The sequence below is a fragment of the Sus scrofa genome, chromosome 10 (assembly GCF_000003025.6).
Source record: "Sus scrofa isolate TJ Tabasco breed Duroc chromosome 10, Sscrofa11.1, whole genome shotgun sequence".
Lineage (NCBI taxonomy): Eukaryota > Metazoa > Chordata > Mammalia > Artiodactyla > Suidae > Sus > Sus scrofa.
Window position 1 is genome coordinate 12,768,124 of NC_010452.4, and position 19,666 is coordinate 12,787,789.

Below are 19,666 nucleotides of genomic sequence, written 5' to 3' on the forward strand. Positions count from 1 at the left end.
TTGACATCTGTATGTACTACAAAGAGAGTCCCCCAAAAGTCCAATTACCATATGTCACCATACAATTGACAATCTTCACTGCTTTCACCCACGCCCCAGCCAACCTCCCCTTTAGTAACCACCTGTCTGTTCTCTGTGTCTGTGAGTTTGTTTCAAAGTGTTTTATTTGTTCATTTGTGGGGTTTTTTGTTTTGTTTAGATTCTACATATAAGTGAAATCATAGAGTATTTGTTTTTTTCCTTCTGACTTATTTCACTTAGCATAATACTCTCTAGGTCTATCCATTTGTCACAAGTGACAAGATCCCATTCTTTTGTTATACCTGGGTAGTATTCCATTTCATATATATATAATTATATAAGATAATATATAATATATAATTTTTATATATATCTCTCCTTAATCCATTCATCCATTGATGGACACGGGTTGTTTCCACATCTTGGTTCTTGTAAATAATGCTGCAGTGAACATATATGTGTATATGTCATTTTTAAAGAATTGAGGTGTAGTTGATTTTTAATACCGTATTAGTTTTAGGTGTATAACATAGTAATACAAAATTTTTACAGATTATCCTCCATTTATAATATTATAAAATATTATCTGTATTCTACATGTGGTACAATGTACCATTGTGGTTATTTATTTTATACATGGTAGTCCGTACCTCTTAATTCTTTATCCCATCTTGCCCCTCCCCCTTCCCTCTGCCCACTGGTAACCACTAGTTTGTTCTCTATATCTGTGAGTCTGATTCTTTTTTGTTTATTCACTAGTTGTTTTATTTTTTAGATTCCAAGTATAAGTGATAACATACAGTATTTGTCTTTCTCTGACCTATTTTACTAAGAATAATATGCTCTGGGTCCATCCATGTTGTTATGAATGGCAAACTTTCATTCTTTTTTATGGCAGAGTAGTATTCCAGTGCGTTCACATACATAACACACACACACATATACACGTCTTCTTCATCTGTTTGTCTGTTGATGAACACTTAGATCACTTTCATCTCTTGGCTATTATAAGCAATGCTGCTATGATCATTGATAGCATGTATCTTTTTGAATTGGTGTACCCCAAAGTGGAATTGCTGGATTGTATTGTACTTCTATTCTTAATATTTTGAGGAACCTCCATACTGTTTTCCATAGTGGCTGTACCAGTTTACATTCCTACCGACAGTGTACATGAGTTCCCTTTTCTCACATCCTCACCAACACCTGTTATTTGCTGTCTTTTAGATAACAGCCATTCTGACAAGTATGAGGTGATTATCTCATTGGGGTTTTGATTTGCATTTCCCTAATGATTGGTGATGCTGAGCATCTCTTCATGTACCTCGTGGCCATCTGTTTGTCTTCTTTGGAGAAATGTCTATTCAGGTTGTGGGCCCATTTTTATTTTTTAATTTTTATATTTATTTTTTTGCTTCTTAGGGCCACATCCATGGCATATGGAGGTTCCCAGGACAGGGATTTAATCAGAGCTCCAGCTGCTGGCCTACACCACAGCCACAGCCACCAAAATGCAGGATCCTAGCTGAGTCTGCCACCTACACCACAGCTCCCAACAACGCTGGATCCTTAACCCACTGGGAGAGGCCAGGGATCCAACCTGCAACTTCCTGGTTACTAGTTGGATTCATTTCCAATGCACTGCAATGGGAACTCCCCCCCATTTTTTTTAATTGTCTTTTTGTCTTTTTGGGGCTGCACCTGTGGCATATGGAAGCTTCCAGGAAAGGGGTTGAATTAAGAGCTGCAGCCACCGGCCTGCACCAGAGCCACAGCAATGCCAGATCCAGGCCGCATCTGTGACCTACGCCACAGCCCATGGCAACGCTGGATCCCCAACCCACTAAGCGAGGCCAAGGATCAAATGCGAGTCCTCATGGATGCTAGTCGGGTGGGTTGGTTAACTGCTGAGCCATAATGGGAACTCCCCTCATTTTTAATCGCTTTTTTTTTTTTGGCTACTGAGTTGTGTGAATTCTTTATATAGTTCAGATTTTAACCCCTTGTTGGACATATTGTTTGTAAATATCTTCTCCTATACAGTAGGATGCCTTTTCATTTTTTTTATGGTTTTCTTTGCTGTTCAGAGGTTTGTAATTTGATTAGGTCCAGTCTGTCTATTTTTGCTTTGTTGCCCTTGTTCAAGGAGACAGGTCCAAATAAATGTTGCTAAGACCGCTGTCAGAGAGCACACTGCCTGTGTTCTCATCTAGGAGTTTTATGGTTTCAGGTCCTATATTCAAGCACTTAGTCGATTTTGAGTTAATTTTTGTGTATGGTGTAAGGTAGTGGTCTCCATTCATGCTTTTGCATGTGTCTGTCCATTAATTGAAGAGATTGTCCTTTCCCCATTGTATGTTCTTAGCTACTTTGTGGTAAATTAATTGTCCATATGTGTGTAGGTTTATTTCTGGGATCTCACTGCAGTTCCGTGTATTGGATTTTTTGATACTAATATAAATAGTATCATGTTTAAAATTTGATTTTCTTCTCCCTGTTCTAATGATAAGGCTATTGACAGGTACTTTATCATCAAAGATCAATTAAAAGTCCACATCAGAACTATTCTTTAGTCTTGAATTTAGTGTGTTTTTACAATTCATATTTGTTCTACTTACAAATAATTTAACTATACAGCTGGTCTTTGATTCTTTTATTTATTTATTTGTCTTTTTATGGCTGCATCTGTGGCCATATGGAAGTTCCTAGATTAGGGGTCGAATTGGAGCTGCAGTTTCGGAATACACCACAGCCTTGGCAACACCAGATTCGAGCCACATCTCAACCTACACCACAGCTCATGGCAATGCTGGATCCTTAACCCACTGGGAGAGGCCAGGGATCAACCCAAGACCTCATGGATTCATAATCTGCTGAGCTACAACGGGAACTCCCTAATTCTTTTAAAGGATTAGGTTTAAACACTTCCTTTGGAGATGAGAGTGGCTCCTGAAGTCTGTTTGGGTGATGAACAAAGGATTCTCCTGGGGAGTGGGAGCCACCCTGAAGCCAAAGCTCCATCCCAAGGGAGCGAGACCATGCGATGGCCATCACCCATGTGTCCTCCAGCCTGGATGTCTATGGACTCAGGTCTCAGTCCTTTGGTGTGAAGAGGGAGGGCTGCAAGTGACGAATGGAAAGAACTCTTACTGGCAATTTAAGGAGACACCGGGCAGGCGTTCCCATCATGGCGCAGCAGCAGAAACAAATCCGACTAGGAACCATGAGGTTTTGGGTTCCATCGCTGACCTTGCTCTGTGGGTTGAGGATCCAGCGTTGCCGTGAGCTGTGGTGTAGGTCAAAGATGTGGCTCAGATCTGGCATTGCTGTGGCTGTGGCCTAGGCCGGCAGCTGTAGCTCCAATTAGACTACTAGCCTGGGAACCTCCATATGCCACGGATGTGGCCCTAAAAAGCAACAACAACAACAAAAAAAAAAAAAAAAAAGAAAAGAAGAAACACCAGGAATGTGTCATGGTGCTTTGTGACCCTTTGATAGTCTGTCACAACAAGAGGGCATTGTCCCTTACCTTAATACAGAACTCCTGGAGCTTTGGCATGTTATAGCAGGACCTATTGGAGGCTTCCCCAGTGCCAGTGGTAGGAATAATAGCTTACATATATAGAGTGCTTGAATTCACTTAATTATCACAACTACCCCACAAGGTAAATTAGATAGTATTATACTTGTTTTACAAGAGTGGAAACTGAGGCACAGAGAGGCTCGTTAACATGCCTCAGATCACACAGCTTATAAATGGTAAAGCCAGCATTCAACATCAAGCTGGTAGGCACCAGCGCCCTGTCTCTCCACATCATCTAGCCTCTCACTGGCATCGACAGATGGGGGCTAGGGTAGGAGAAAGGAATAAGCTGAGGATCCCCGCAGGGTGTCTGGGCAGAGAGCCGTCCCTCTTTGCTTTTCAGCACCTGTGGGATATCCCGTGAGAACTGAAAACAGTGTCTTGGGGTGTGGGTGAGGGCTGCTTTAGAGGGGCCTGGGGGATGAATAAGCAATGAGAGTCAAGAGAAGTGAAACACAGGTGAGGTAATCATAATTGGATCTTTAGATCTGATCTACAGACTTCAGGAACATGACGTCGATTTGTTTTTCAATTTAATCACCTTAAAATTTCCTTGGAGTAAATGGAATCATGACTCCTGGTCTGTTCTTTCTCTGAGGTGACAGGCGCATCTATATTTAGACCAATAGTCATGCTTCTGTGGTGATGGATCAGTATGTGCCTCCAAAAACGGCCGTGTGTTGAAATAATAACCTGGTCTCTTTGTGAACCGGACATGTAGGTTTGATGGATACACATCAGAGGGACTCTCTACACACTTATTTGCTAAGAAGATGAGCCAACCCGTGTGCTCGGGCCATAGAGAGCCACGTGGGCAAGTGTCCATGAGCTCCTGTAAGTGAGCAGACTCAGATTCAGCCACACAACAGAATGCATCACCAACAGAATGAATTTAGGGCTTCCCAGGCCTAAGGCAGAAGAACCTTTAATTCCGAGGACACAAACCACAACCTGGGATTTTCTTAACCCTGTTCTTTCTCTCATCTCCCATATTTCGTGGGTCACTGAGCTCTAGTGATTCTACCCTTTTAAGAGCCTTCTCGTCTGTCTCCTCCTTTCCTTCTCCACTGCTGGTCGCAGTTGGGATCACTGGCAGTTTGCTCACCTGGGTTGGACAATAACCTCCTGAATGCTTTGTTCTTTTCTCTTGATTGGTTGCCTTCACTGTCATCAACATTATAAAGCATAAAGCCATCATGGCACTTCTGTACTTAAAAACATCACAATGGCTTCCATTGTCCAGAGGGTTAAAATCTAGCATCCAGAGGCTGGCCTATGAGGCTCCTTAAGAACTGGCCCAGGGGAGTTCCCATTGTAGCTCAGCGGGTTAAGGACCTGACCTAGTCTCTGTGAGGATGCAGGTTTGATCCCTGGTCCCACTCAGTTGGTTAAGGATCCTGCATTGCTGTGAGCAGTGGTGTAGGTCACAGATGCAGCTCAGTTCCAGCGTTGCTGTGGCTGTGGCTGTGGCATGGGCCTGCAGGTGCAGCTCTAATTCAACCACTAGCTTGGGAATGTCGATATGCCATAGGTGTAGACATAAAAAGGAAACGAACAAACAAAAAACTGGCCCAGGAATCTCTTTCCATGCCCCATCTCCCTCATTTTGTCACCAGTGGCACCAAACTACATGGGGTTCCTGGAACCCACAGTCTGTTTTCAGATTTGGTGCCTCTATTGTGATGTTTCTCAACAGGGTGTCTTCCCTGCCACCCTTCTTCTTGCCTTTGCTCTTTGGCCAACTCTTCACTTTCCTTAGAGATTGTCCTCGCTCTCCCCATGGGTGAAGGCGGGGTACGCTCCGTCGTGCCATATTGCGCCATATTAAACGTCTCCCTTCCCTGGTAGACTGTGGAGTCCTTGAAGGAGGCTTTCATTCTTCATCTGTTCCCAGTGCACCAAAGATGCCTCACAGGTGTTTGCTGGCTAGCTTCCTCCATTCATCCAATCATCCATCGCTCTTTCAACTAACATTATTGAGCCGTCACTATAGGCAAAGCACTGTTCCAGCTCCTGGAAACAGGCGGTGAAAAGACACAAGCTCCTTACCTCCGTGGAGCTTCATCCCAGCAAGAGAAGACAGGCAGTAAAGCAAGAGATGAACAGGAAATCAGTCCGGTGGTGTGAAGTGTAGACAGAGAATTAAAGTAGGGTCTGGTGACGCAGAAGGCATAGGGAGGTACCTTATGTTACGGCAGGAGAGGGCCCCTCTGAGAGGCAGCCGGAGGCCGGGGTCTGCATGCCCTTCCTTGCGAAGATCAGGGTAAAGAGCATCCCAGGGAACGGAAGAGATAATTTAAGGGCCTTAGGATGAGAACCAGCTGACTTAGAATAAACACTGGTCGCCTAAAGCCAGGGCAGCCGCAGGGCACAGGTGAAGAAAGTGTCTCTATGTATGTGTGACCAGGTCACTTTGCTATAGAGTAGAAAATTGACAAAATATTCTAAACCCACTATAATGGAAAAAATAAAAATCATTATAAAAATAATAACAAAATAAAATTCATTTTAGCCACAATAAAAAAAAAAAAAAGAAAGAAAGAAAGGGTCTCTAACAGACAGAACTGAAGAGATAGGTCAGAACTGGTTTGGGAGTCCAAGGGAATTCATTCTTTAAAACACAGGCGATACTTCTTGGCAGCTACTTAAAAGCGAAATGAAAAGGCCCTGTTGTTCACGACTGATGCACTTAGGAATGTAGGTGCTGAAACCCCTCCTACTTTGCTTGGAGCCAAGCTGTCTGTGTCAAGATGGCCTGTGTGAAGGAGCTGATCGCTATAATCCACTTGTCTTTCTATTCTTTGGGCCTTCAGTTTGCCCAAGCCACGCAGTTAATATAACCACAAAAAAGTGAATGCTTTGATTTGCTCTGAACTGTGCCTATTTTTTAACCTTTATAGTGGGAACAGGCCTTTAATTTACCCATCTCTCATTATTTTCCAGCTTAGGATTTTTTCATTCCCTTCCTGTGCTGAAAAAAATTGGGTGCTGCCTCTGAAGATCTGTGGCTTTTGTGCAGGGTGAACATGTGCTCAAGTACACACATGGACCACGGCCGAGGGTTATGCAACGAGATCTTCCAAGTACGGCTGGCTCACACACAAGGCCCTGATGTGGCAACTTCAGCTCTCATCGCAGGTAAGCTGAGCATGAGCTTGAAAAGCCAGAGTTGTGGTTCAGTGTGGCCTGCCGGCCAACTTTGATTTCTGCTTCAAAATGTTCCCTTAAACCCTAGGTTTGGGTCCAAAAGACCTAAGAGAATTCTGTTTCACAGAGGCACTCCCTACCACACTCATGGGGTACTGGAGATAAGCAGTTTTTTTTTTTAAATAATGATTTTATTTTTTCCATTATAGCTGGTTTACAGTGTTCTATCAATTTTCTGCTGTACGGCAAGGTGACCCAGTCACACATACATTCTTTTTTCTCACATTATCTTGCTCCATCATAAGTGACTGGATATAGCTCCCAGTGTTATACAGCAGGATCTCATTGCTTATCTGCTCCAAAAGCAATAGTTTGCATCTATTAACCTCAAATTCCCAGTCCATCCCACTCCGTCCCCCTCCCCCTTGGCAACCACAAGTCAGTTTTCCAAGTCCATGTCTTTTTTTTCTGAGGAAAGTTTCGTGTGTACCATATATTAGATTCCAAATGTAAGTGATATCATATGGTATTTGTCTTTCTTTTTCTGACTTACTTCACTTAGTATGAGAGTCTTTAGTTCCATCCATGTTGCTGCAGATGGCAAATGGCATTATTTTGTTCTTTTTATGTCTGAGCAGTATTCCATTGTATATATATATCACACCTTCTTAATCCATTCATCTGTCAGTGGACATTTAGGTTGTTTCCATGTCTTGGCTATTGTGAATAGTGCTGCAGTGAACATGCGTGTGCATGTGTCTTTTTCAGGGAAAGTTTTGTCCTGATATATGCCCAAGAGTGGGATTGCTGGATCATATGGTAGTTCTATATGTAGTTTTCTAAGACACCTCCATTCTGTTTTCCATAGTGGTTGTACCAATTTACATTCCCACCAGCAGTGCAGGAAGGTTCCCTTTTCTCTACACCCTCTCCAGCATTTGTAATTAGTGGACTTATTAATGATGGCCATTCTGACAGGTGCGAGGTGGTATCTCATAATAGTTTTGATTTGCATTTTTCTAATAATCAGTGATGTCGAGCATTTTTTCATGTGCTTATTGGCCATCTGTATATCTTCTTTGGAGAAATGTCTATTCAGGTCTTCTTGCCCATTTTTCCATTGGGTTGTTGGCTTTTTGCTGTTGAGTTGTATAACTTGTTTGTGTATTTTAGAGATTAAGTCCTTGTCAGTTGCATCATTTGAAACTATTTTCTCCCATTCTGTAAGTTGTCCTTTTTGTTTTTGTTTTTGATGATTTCCTTTGCTATGCAAAAGCTTGCCAGTTTGATTGGGTCCCATTGGCTTATTTTTGCTTTTATTTCTATTGCCTTGAGAGAATGACCTGAGAACACATCTGTAAGGTTGATGTCAGAGAATGTTTTGCCTCTGTTCTCTTCTAGGAGTTTGCTGGTGTCTTGTGATAAGTAGTTTTTATCTTGCCCATGGTGGGGGGCAGTAGCTATTGCAGCAGAGACCTGGGCTGGTCAAAGTGTTCACAATCTTGTGGTTTTATTAACCAAGTGGCTTGGCCACACCAGTGCCACTTCTAGACAGCGTAATAGACCCTGCTGTGGCACAATAATCTATTTCTTATGGGTTTTTTTAAAAACTGTGTTTCTGGTTGTTCTTGGGGAAATTGACTATCTAGAAAACTTATTTAACCATATAGTAGGATTTTCCGTCATGGCTCCGCAGAAATGAATCTGACTGGCATCCATGAGGATGCAGGTTCGATCCCTGGCCTTGCTCACTGGGTTAAGGATCCGGTGTTGCTGTGAGCTGTGGTGTAGGCCGGTAGCTGCAGCTCTGATTGGACCCCTAGCCTGGGAATCTCCATATGCCGCAGGTGTGGCCCTAAAAAGACAAACAAACAAACATATAGTGTAATAGTTTGGACTGAAAGGAATTTTGGATCTCTCACCTTTCCAGACAAGGTAACGGCAGCCTAGGACGGTGAGGCGTCTTATCCGGGGCAGACAGGGGGTTGCTCTCAGAGCTGTCTAACAGCCTTGGGTGACTTCCATGGTGGTTCTCCTGTTCCCAGTCATACTGCCTTTAGTTATTGAAAGGAGGTAGCAAAGTGGTGACATGATGACTTTTTTAAAGCTAATAGTCCATATTTAAAAATTGGGAGATTAAACATAAGAATCTGGACTCCAGAGTTTCTGTTGTGGCTCAGTGGTAATGAACCCGACTAGTAGCCATGAGATGAGGCTTGGATCTGGCCACAGCCACAGCTCCAATTTAACCCCTAGCCTGGGAAATTCCGTATGCCACACATGCAGGCCTAAAGAGAAAAAATAAATAAATAAATAAAAAGAAGAAATGGGACCTTTCTCTCCCTTTGCCCCATAGTGGAGCTATTAAAAGTGAGATTTGTTTAGACACGGAGCCAAGTTGTCCAAAAGATTGTGCATTAAGAACTCGTCAGGAATCCCACTGTGGCGCAATGGGTATGGTGGCATCTCTGGAGCGCTGGGACACAGGTTTGATCCCTGACCAGGCACACTAGGTTAAAGGACCTGGCATTGCTGCAGCTGTGACATAGGTTACAACTGCGGCTCAGATTTGATCCCTGGCCCAGAACTCCCTATGCAGTGAGGCAGTCAAAAAAAAAAAAAAAAAAAGAACTCTTCATATTGTTCATTTTCATCTAAGATCTATCTCTAACATTCTTGGTCCTGTTGAAACATTTCAGTGTACAAAAACACTGCAGTGTTAATACCCAAGAGAAAAGCCATTACAATGTGTATGCTGGTCATTATGACCAGTGTTTTTTTTTTTTTAAATAAACTATTATTAATCAACTATAATAGAAAAAATAAAAATCTTAAAAGAAAATAAACTATGATGCCCTTCATGCCAAAAATAAAAGAGAAGGAACTCTTCATGTTGACTTTAGGCAGAATGATCTTGAACTGTTCAACTGTGATCTGGTCATCATGGCAGCAAAACTATCGGGGAAAAATCAGGACTCAGGGTCCCTCTGCCATTTGCCCAAGTGACAGTGAAACTGCGTGAAGGAAAAGTGCTACGTTATTCTGAGAAATCAATGACAAATAAGCAACACACCAAATGTCCCATACTTAAATGGTTCCTTGAATACATGGCTCATTTGTACTTGTGCGTTTTTTTTCGGGTCTCTGCTTCTAGCCATCCTTCAGCCCTACCCGTGAATATTTCCCCTTTGAAGCCAGGAGGCTCCATGAAGGTTAAAAATAATTCAGCTCTATTGTGTTGAACTTAATTGAAGTGTCATGAACCATCTAGAGAGCAGGAGAACCAGTTCTCTCTTGTTGCTATGGGTTTAGCCTGTTTACTTTCCTGGTACCTGTCGGTCCGAAGCTTGGGTTGGGAGGCCGGGTGAGGAATGTGTCCTCTGGAGTTTCGACAGGCACAGCTATTTGTCACGGCCTCAGAAGCTGCTTGGCCCCAGGTAAGGAAGGCTGCCCTATGGGAGGGATAATTACGGTCAGCGAGCCTGAGCTCTCAGCTCGGCCTCACGCTGCCCCCACACTCATGTCTGATTCAGGAAGTCTTCTATTTTTGTGTGTTCACATCAACAATTTCCTCACTCGCTTTATCGAAGGGAAACAGACTCGGGTGCTGGTGAGGAGAAGAGATTCTGAATCAGGCCTTTTGCCTGGCCGGGTGCAGGGCTTGGAAGAAGGCTTAGGTAGAGGGAGGAGTCACTGGCATCAGGATACCGTGCACATGGCAAAGCCAAACACCGCCGCCCACCTCCTCTCTGACTCACCTGCCCGCAGCGTGATTACGCTGGAGGGGGCGGGCGGCCAGCAGGCGTGTGTGACGGGGAGGTGGGGGGCCTGAGTCCTCTCCTTTCCTAGGGGACCCTCCCATTGTTGTTCTGGTTCCAGAGGAGACCTAGAAGCCTGGGGATCTCAAAATACACTTTGACCCGCCAAGTCTGTCCTGGACGTGTGAAACCCTTCTCAGTTGAGTGGCTTATGCGGTAGAACAAGTGTTGGATAGCCAGACTTTTCAGGGATAGGGAAGGCTTTTTGATTTATGGGGCTCTAGTGGGTCCAGAATTAGCCAGGAGTCACAGAACAATAACTGAGTTCTCCTTGAGGTAGAGAAGCGCGGAGTGGGTTAGGATGGAGCTCCATGGTCCTTGGCTTAGTGTGGAGGGTATTGCCTTTGAAACAGTCAGACTATGGTTAGCGTTATGAGAGATTCTTCCTGTTCCATATGAAGGATAATGGAAAAAAAACAAAACAAAACAAAAAACCAGCCCTCAAGCCCTTCAATTGCCATACCAGTGCTGGCCACATCAAAGCAGCAGTTCATATGCCAGTCACAGTAAATTAACATGGATCCCAATATAAACATTGCTTTATCTCTTTTTATTTTTAAATGAAGCATTTGGCTTGTATATGCTGTTTGAAACTTCAAACATCATGCGTGGTCATATTTCAATATGAACACTACCCATGTTTGAATAATAGCTGGCATTTTTATTATGTGTATGGCACCACAGGTGTATCCTTTTAAATTATGTATATAGCATTTAAGGTGTATACTGACTTAAATAATTACTGTTGCTTCATGCGGCCTATATAGGATGTACCAAATTAGCAGATGATGTCATTCAAATCACATAAAAAGTCACCTTAATCTGCCTGTCCAAATTCATGGAAATCACAAGTCTTGAGAAATGTTGAAGTATCAGCGACATTGTCCAGGAAGTGTCAACCCCTTCTTGCCTTCTCCCCTCTCCGTACCACCTCCTAACCCTTCCACAAGCTTGGCATCATCACTCACAGTGAAGTTCCACCCACGAAAAGCCCCATTATGTAGTGGGTCTGAACCCTTCCCGGGACCCCTGGCCAGAAATGGGATGTGGTCCAGGGAACAGCCTAGACAAGTGCCAATTGGGACACGTGGCAGGGATATCCTTCCTTGTTGACAGTCTTCACCTGTGCCCTCCCCAGGGAGAGGAGCCTTGGTCATCGTCTCCTCCTCTCACAAGCTGTGCTGGAACTGCTTTGATTCCCCCTTTCAGCTGGGTTGGTGCCATGGGCATCGCCTGGAGTCCTCCACAGTGAATTGACTCCACTAGAGCCCTCTGGGTTGTGCCAGCAGGGCGGTTGGGCCCTGGAGGCAGAGCAGCGTAACTACCCCTGGGTGACAGCCTGAAAATTGTGATGGCAGAGGCTCCACCCTCTGTCCTCAGGCACGAAGGGTGGATGTTTTCCAGGCCAGCAGCTCTAGACAACAGCCCATGAGACCTGGTAGAGGAAGTAATGTGAGGAGGTCAAATCGGAAACGACTAAGGACCATGATGTTCAAGGTCAGGCAGGAGCAGCGCCTCATACAGAACTGGATTCTCCCCTCTTGACACAAGGATGGCTACAGCGGAACCCTCCTTGGGTACCTGTCTTCCTCTTGTTTTCACCCTTCCTCTGGCTTCCTGATTGAGGGAGAGATGGCACCGCCTTCCAAAAGTTGCCTCACAGCTGTAGGAGGCCGACTCTGCCCATTTTTACATTTCCCATGTGACATTCAACAGCGTTTTAGGAGTTTCTCTAAAGACCAAAGGGATCCCTACAGAATGGGAATAATCCATGGTCAGAGAAGGTAATATATATATTTTTCCCACAGCTTCCTTTACTCCCTTGCCAACCAACCCTAAGTAGACAAGATATTGGGCCAAAGGGCCCAGTAATCCTATTTACTGGGAATCCATCTCATTCTAGCAGGCACTTTTCCCTTCTTGTAACTTTCCAGTTGTAATTTGGGGAATACTATTGATAACTCTGACACCTGGTGGTCACTTCAAAGACTGCATCTGGGGAGGATTGAACATCCACTTTTATCACTTCTAGTTGTTTGAGTTTTTCCAGTTTCAATTTCAACATAAATAAGATGTGCTTTGTACATTAGTTATTATTATTACTTTTCATTACTTATTATTATTATTATTGAGTTATTTATAAATAAAACTCTTGCAAAGGCAATCAACAGAATACACTTCGAGAGAAAATTTCTATAAAGATGTACCTGAAAATGCATGTTGTAGTCCTGAGGGAGTGAAGCTGGGTGTTGGGGGAGGGGGACTTATTTTCCTTTGCACCTTCTAGTTCACACTGAAATCAATTTTATTTTATTTTTTATTTATTTCTATTTTTATTTTTTTGTCTTTTTAGGGCCGCACCCACAGCATATGGAGGTTCCCAGGCTAGGGGTCAATCAGAGCTATGCCGCTGGCCTACGCCACAGCCACAGCAATGCCAGACCGAGCCTCATCATTGACCTACACCACAGCTCATGGCAACGCCGGATCCTTAACCCACTGAGCAAGGGCAGGGATCGAACCTACAGCCTCATGGTTCCTAGTTGGATTCGTTTCCACTGTACCAAGATGGGAACTCCTGAAATCGATTTTAAACAATGAGGATGTATTACCTTAATTGTGGCTGAAGCACCCCACTTGAGCAGGAGGCTCAGAAGTCCAGGATAAACACCTCCCCCCCCACACCGTGACTCCTACCCTCTCCTGGTTTTCTGTCCAGGACCTGTAGGGCTACCCTGTGTTTTGAGGGAGGGGGGTACAGCTGCACTCCCTCTGGTCTTATTCACTGATGGTGGTGGAGGAGCCCAGCAACTGCGTAGCAGCTGGTCCTGGGGAGCAGCGAAGCCAGGACCATTCCCCAGCTCCCTTGCTGGTCACAGTAGTGGGGGAAGCAGCACTCCAGTCAGGGTTGGGCTGCTGGCTTCTCAAGGTCATGTTCAGCAGAGGGGCTTCTGTTGGAGAGCCAACCACTCATTCAGGCTTCCGATGCCTCACAGATGTGAGGCGCTCAGAGCCAAGTTTCACAAGGTGTGGTGAGGCCACTTAGCCACTCAGTGTGCGTGAGGCAGGAGCTCCCTGGGTTCCAACATCAGAGAGCTGGGGCCTGGGACAGATGCAGCCTGGGACTGGCTGGCAGGAGAGTCCGGTCTGTTGAAAGCGGCCACCTTCTGACTGGCTCCTCTGTGCCTCTCACTGTGTGATACCAATGTTTCCTTCCTCTGCAGAGCAGACCTCCCACTGCGTTCCCACTGCTCCCCCTAAAGGTAACATGCTTACTTCTATGAACGTGTGGCTCAGAACCACTTTCCAAGTATGTGCTCGTGGGCAGCAAACACTCGTCTTGCTTGAATGTGCCCATTCACAGCCGGCAGCCCAGAAACACCCAGTGGCTGAGCGACTTCCCGGCCAGTAGCCCAGAAACGTCCAGTGGCTGAGCGACTTAAGAGGAAGATGTGAGGCTTTCAGGGGCAGAGCCCCAGGGGAGTCACCCAGGTTCAGTCTGCAGAGAGGAGGCAGGTCCTGCCTGCACTTGTAAGGCAGTCCCTGAAGAGTGGGACCAGAACACAGGCTCTCCAGGGAAAGAAAATCTTAGCATCACATTCAATGATTGGTCCTTAAGCCCAGAGGACATGTTTCAGCTCCAGTGATGAACTCTTTTAGGAGCAGGACAGCACGAGTGCCTTCCCAGGCTTGGTTCTGGTGACCAGCATCTATCTGACTCCCCATGCTTAGCGGATCTCCTGCTGACCTCGTTCTTCTTCTTCCGGGGAGCACAGCTTTTGCCTTCCGGGTCACTCAGGCTACTGCTCCTTTCCCCCTTCTTCCCTCCTGCTGCTCAGATCAAAGGTCCCCAGCAGATACCACGTGACCTTGAGGATGGAGACCTCTTACCTGAGGAGAGAGAAGGCGGCTGAGACCCTGATGGCTCTACGGGGCTGCCAAAACAGTTTGACTGCTTTCTTCTGGTCCTCAGTAAAGTGAGAGAATAAACCCACATATGTAAACAGCTGGGCTTTCTATTACACCTGATGGTAACAGATGCTGTGATCCGCAATGATATCCAAGTGCTTTCTTGGTCTCATCTATGCTATGGCACAGGGGCAAGTAGTTCTTTCTTCTTCTTTTTTTTTTTTCTTTTTTTGGGGGCGCCCCACAGCATATGGAGTTCCCAGGCCAGGGCTTAGATCCAAGCCAAAGTTGCAGCCTAAGCTGCAGCTGTGGCAACACCAGATCCTTAACCCACTGTGCTCAGCTGGGGTTTGAACCTGCGTTCCAGCGCTCCCAAGTTGATCCCATTGTGCCACAGTGGGAACACCCCTTTTTTAAAAAAATTAATTTTTTCCCTTTTTCTTCTGCAGCTGTGGCATTTGGAAGTTCCCAGGCCAGGGATCAAATCTGAGCTAAAGCTTAGACCTATGCCCCAGCCGCAGCAACACCAGATCCTTAACCCATTGCCCGGGCTGGAGATAGAACCGGCAATGCCAGAGACAAGCTGGATCGTTACCTCACTGCACCACAGGGGGAACACCAATTGTTCTTAATAAAGAACAGAAATAACACAACTTGAATCTCTGGTGGGGTGTTCCTTCTGGTAGGACTCTGTGCACACAATAAAATAGATCTGGTTGTGCTGTGTTCTAAGAATTATTGATCGTCTTTCTCACAGTGAGGGTGGGGTAGAGCTGGAATTTCAAAAGCATACATTGGTGCCTCTTGCTTTGGTTTAAATATGATGGAGAGCCATGAGGAAGGGCAGTAAGGATGCAGAGGGGAAAACCAGGCCGCTTTCATTGCATTTGTAAAATGCTCATTTGGAGCTTGTAAGAAGCCCTGGTCCTGAGCTCAGAGAAAGCAGAGCTGAGGCCCTTGGTTCAGTTCCCCTGCACACTGGGGAGGTAAACTTGTTGGTGTCAGATGACCCACATCTTGATCTCGGAGTCGTCTCTCTCTCTTTTTTTTTTTTTTTGTCTTCTTAGTTCCACATCCCCAGCGCATGGAAGGTCCCATTCAACATCCGAGCTGTAGCTGCCGGCCTACTACACAGCCATAACAACTCAGGATCGGAGTCGAATCTGTGACCTGCACCACAGCCCACGGCAACGCCAGATCCTTAACCCACTGAGCGAGGCCAGGGATAGAACCCGAGTCCTCATGGATACTAGTTGGGTGCGTTACCACTGAGCCACAGCAGGAACTCCTTGGGGTCAACTTAAAAAACAAAAACAGGAGTTCCCATCGTGGCTCAGCAGAAACCAATCTGACTAGCATCCATGACGATGCAGGTTCAATCTCTGGCCTCACTCAGTGGGTGAAGGATCCAGTGTTGCGGGGGCTGTGGTGTAGGTTGCAGGCTCAGCTCAGATTTGGCGTTGCTGTGGCACAGTGGTGTAGGCCAGCAGCTACAGCTCTGATTCAACCCCTAGCCTGGGAACCTCCATATGCCGAGGGTGCAGCCCTAAAATAAAGAAGACAAAACAAAACAAACAAAACAAAAACCAGCTTTATCAAGGTATAAGTGACATACAATAAACTCCACATATTTAAAGTGGAGAGTTTGATAAGTTTTGTCATATATTTACATCTGTGACACTGTCAATGTGATCAACAGAACGAACATTTTCATCACCCCCCAAGTTGTCTTTGTATCCATCACGCCTCCCCTGGCAGCCACCGAACTGCTTTCTGTTACTATAGATTAGTTTGCATTTTCTAAAGTTTCATATAAATGGAATCATATGGCAGATACTATTTTTTTCTCTGTCTTCTTTCACTCATGTAATTCTTTTTAGATGAATCTATCTCGCAGCATGTCTTAATTCATTCCTTTTTACTGCTGAATCATATTCAGTTGTATGGCTGTACCACAATTTGTTTATACATCCACCTGTTGATAGATGTTTGCATCGTTTCTGTTTTGGCTGTTCAAGCTCCTGTGAACATTTGTGTACAGGTCTTTGTATTGCTCTTGGGTATATGTAAAGGAGAAGAATGGCTCGACCACATGGTAGGAGTATGCGTAACTTTTTTTTTCCTAATCAGATTTTTTTTTTTTTTTAACTTTATGGCCATACCCATGGCCTATGGAAGTTTCTGGGCCAGGAATTGAATCCTAGCCGAAGCTGCGACCTACGCCACAGCTGGAGCAATACCAGATCCTTAACCCACTGCAGTGGGCCAGGAATCAGACCCACACCACTGCAGCAACCTGAGCTGCTGCAGTCGGTTTTTTAACCCACTGCACCACAGCAGGAACTCCCTAATTAGATATTCTTGTCTTTTTTTTTTTTTTGTCTTTTCTAGGGGCACATCCTCAGCATATGGAGGTTCCCAGGCTAGGGGTCTAATCGGAGCTATAGCTGCTGGCCTACACCACAGCCACAGCAATGCCAGATCTGGGCCGCGTCTGCGACCTACACCAAAGCTCACGGCAATGCCAGATCCTTAACCCACTGAGCAAGGTCAGGGATTGAACCTGAAACCTCACGGTTCCTAGTCGGATTCGTTAACCACTGAGCCATGATGGGAACACCTCGATATTCTTATTACATTTACAACTTACTCTCAATTCATTGTATATGGTAAACAAAAGATGTTTAATATAGACTTAGCTTTGATTCATTATACATTGTGAAGAGATGTTTTCATAGCCAGTAGGACTTTCATGTTCCTCTCTTCCAAGGGGAGATAACCATACCAATATTCTGTAGAAAAATATGCACATTCAGGTATACCTACTTTTCTTTTCCTGCCTCCAACTCGAGATTACAACTAAAAGGAATTTAATGAGTCTGTGGACATATGTTGTTTCTTTCTGAATAGATACTTCTTCACACGTATGTGCCTTCCAAAATGATCTTATATATTATTTCTTCTCTCAAATTTTTTTTAGTTTTTAAATATATTTATTATATTTAATTTTAATTCATTTATTAAAATTATCATACCACAAAATTTGCCCTTATAAAACGTACAATTCAGTAGTTTTTTAGTATATTCAACCATCACCACAATCTATTAAAGCATTCAACCCCAAAGAAACCCTACATTGGACTTCCCTGATGGCTCAGTGAGTCAAGGATCCAGCATGTTCACTGCTGTGGCTCAGGTCACTGCTGTGGCTTGGGTTCGATCCCTGGCTTGGGAACTTCCATGTGCCAGAAGGCACAGCCAATAAAATAAAATAAATAGAATAGAATAGAATGTAAAGTAAGAGTTAAGTAAAATAAAATCAAATCCCTGAGTCCATTAATAGTTGGTCCCCACTTCCTCTTCCCAGTCTCCCCTGGCAGCTCTTGGCCACTAATAATCTACTTTTTGTCTCTCTGTATTTGTCTCTTCTGGACATTTCATGTCAGTGGAATCATACAGTGTGTGGTCCCATGTCATTGGCTTCTTTCACTTAGCATGATGTTTTCAAGGTTCATCCATATTGGAGCATGTATTGGAACTTCATTCCTTTTATAAAAAGTAGATTTTATTTTGCAGAGCTGTTTTAGGTTCACAGCAACATTGAGAGATTTCTCTTCAACCTCCTGCCTATGCACCTGCACACCCTCCCCCATTATCCGCATCCCACACCAGACTGGTGCATTTATGATCTGTGAACCTGCACTGACACATCATTATCACTCAACCGTAGTTTACATTAGGGTTCATTCTTGGTGTTGTACATTCTATGGGTTTTGACAAATATGTAATGACATGTATCCACCATTATGGTATTATTCAGAATAGTGTCACTACCCTGAAAATCTTCTATGCTATGCTTAACTTTTTAATAGCTGCCAAACTGTTTTACGAAGTGGTTGCACCATTTTACATTCCTGCCAACAGCGTAGGGGAGTTTCAGTTCCTCCACATCCTTGCCAATTTAAGTCTTCAATTCATTTTTTGTTTTTGTCTCTCTCTTTTTTTTTTAGGGACACACCCATTGGCACATGGCAGTTCCCAGATTAGGGGTCAAATCAGAACCGTAGCTGCCAGTCTATTAATACTAAAAAATTTTAAAGAATTATCAGGACTATTATTTTTGCTTAGTTTATTAAATTAATTAATTAAATAATTTATTAATTTTGCTTTTTAGGGCTGCACCTGAGGCATATGGAGGTTCCCAGGGTAGGGGTCAAATTGGAGATACAGCTGCTGGCCTAGGTCACAGCCACAGCAACTCAGGACTGGAGCTCTGTCTGTGATCTTCACTATAGCTCACAGCAACGCAGGATCCTTAACCCATTGAGCAAGGCCAGGGATCGAACCCACATCCTCATGGATCCTAGTTGGGTTCGTTAACCGCTGAGCCATGACAGGAACTCCTATTTTTGCTTAGTTTTATTAAAAATATGTCAGAAGTTCCCATCGTGGTGCAGTGGTTAATGAATCTGACTAGGAACCATGAGGTTTTGGATTCAATCCGTGGCCTTGCTTAGTGGGTTAAGGATCCGGCGTTGCCGTGAGCTGTGGCGTAGGTCACAGATGCGGCTCAGATCCTGTGTTGTTGTGGCTGTGGTACAGGCCGGCGGCTACAGCTCCAATTGGACCCCTAGCCTGGGAACCTCCATATGCGTGGGAGTGGCCCCAGAAAAGGCAAAAAGACAAAAAAAAAAAAAAAAGTCAGAAAGCATTTTCCTTTGGGGAGAAAAAAGGAACAAGTTTCATAAAATCAAATAAACAATGGTAATGTGTCTTAACCTGAAAAAGTTTGAGAATCACTGGTTTACAAATTAGATTTGAATGAAAGAACAACCATAACAGCCACAGCTGGCCATTTCATGTCGGTAGCAGCGAACAGCAAGATTAACTAGGGCAAAATAAACAACTGTATGGAAGCTCTGGTAAGTGCTTAGAGAGACTGATTCGCCGAGGCATCAGTATATATAAATTTTTGATGTATACACATATAGTAGTATATCTTATTCATATTTTTGAACTTTGGTCTTAGATGAGTTGCGTTCATTGGCAACAGTTCTCTGTTGCAAACCAGCCCTTGTTTCATGAGTTCCTTGTGTAGCCACTCTCAGCTCCTCCACATTGGGCCACTCGAGTGTATATTCCAAGATACTGGCTTTTCTTGGTCATTTATAGAGCCCCTCATTGCTTA

The 19,666-nt window shown here is 44.3% G+C and overlaps 1 protein-coding gene across 1 annotated transcript in view; it reads left to right on the top strand.

Annotated features, from left to right (window-relative positions):
- The window catches only part of CNIH3 (cornichon family AMPA receptor auxiliary protein 3), a 205,350-nt gene that overhangs the window by 11,858 nt on the left and 173,826 nt on the right, over positions 1-19,666 (top strand). Inside the window, 1 exon segment of the mRNA XM_021064387.1 lies at positions 6,624-6,742. Coding sequence (XP_020920046.1) covers positions 6,624-6,742 — 119 coding nt within the window.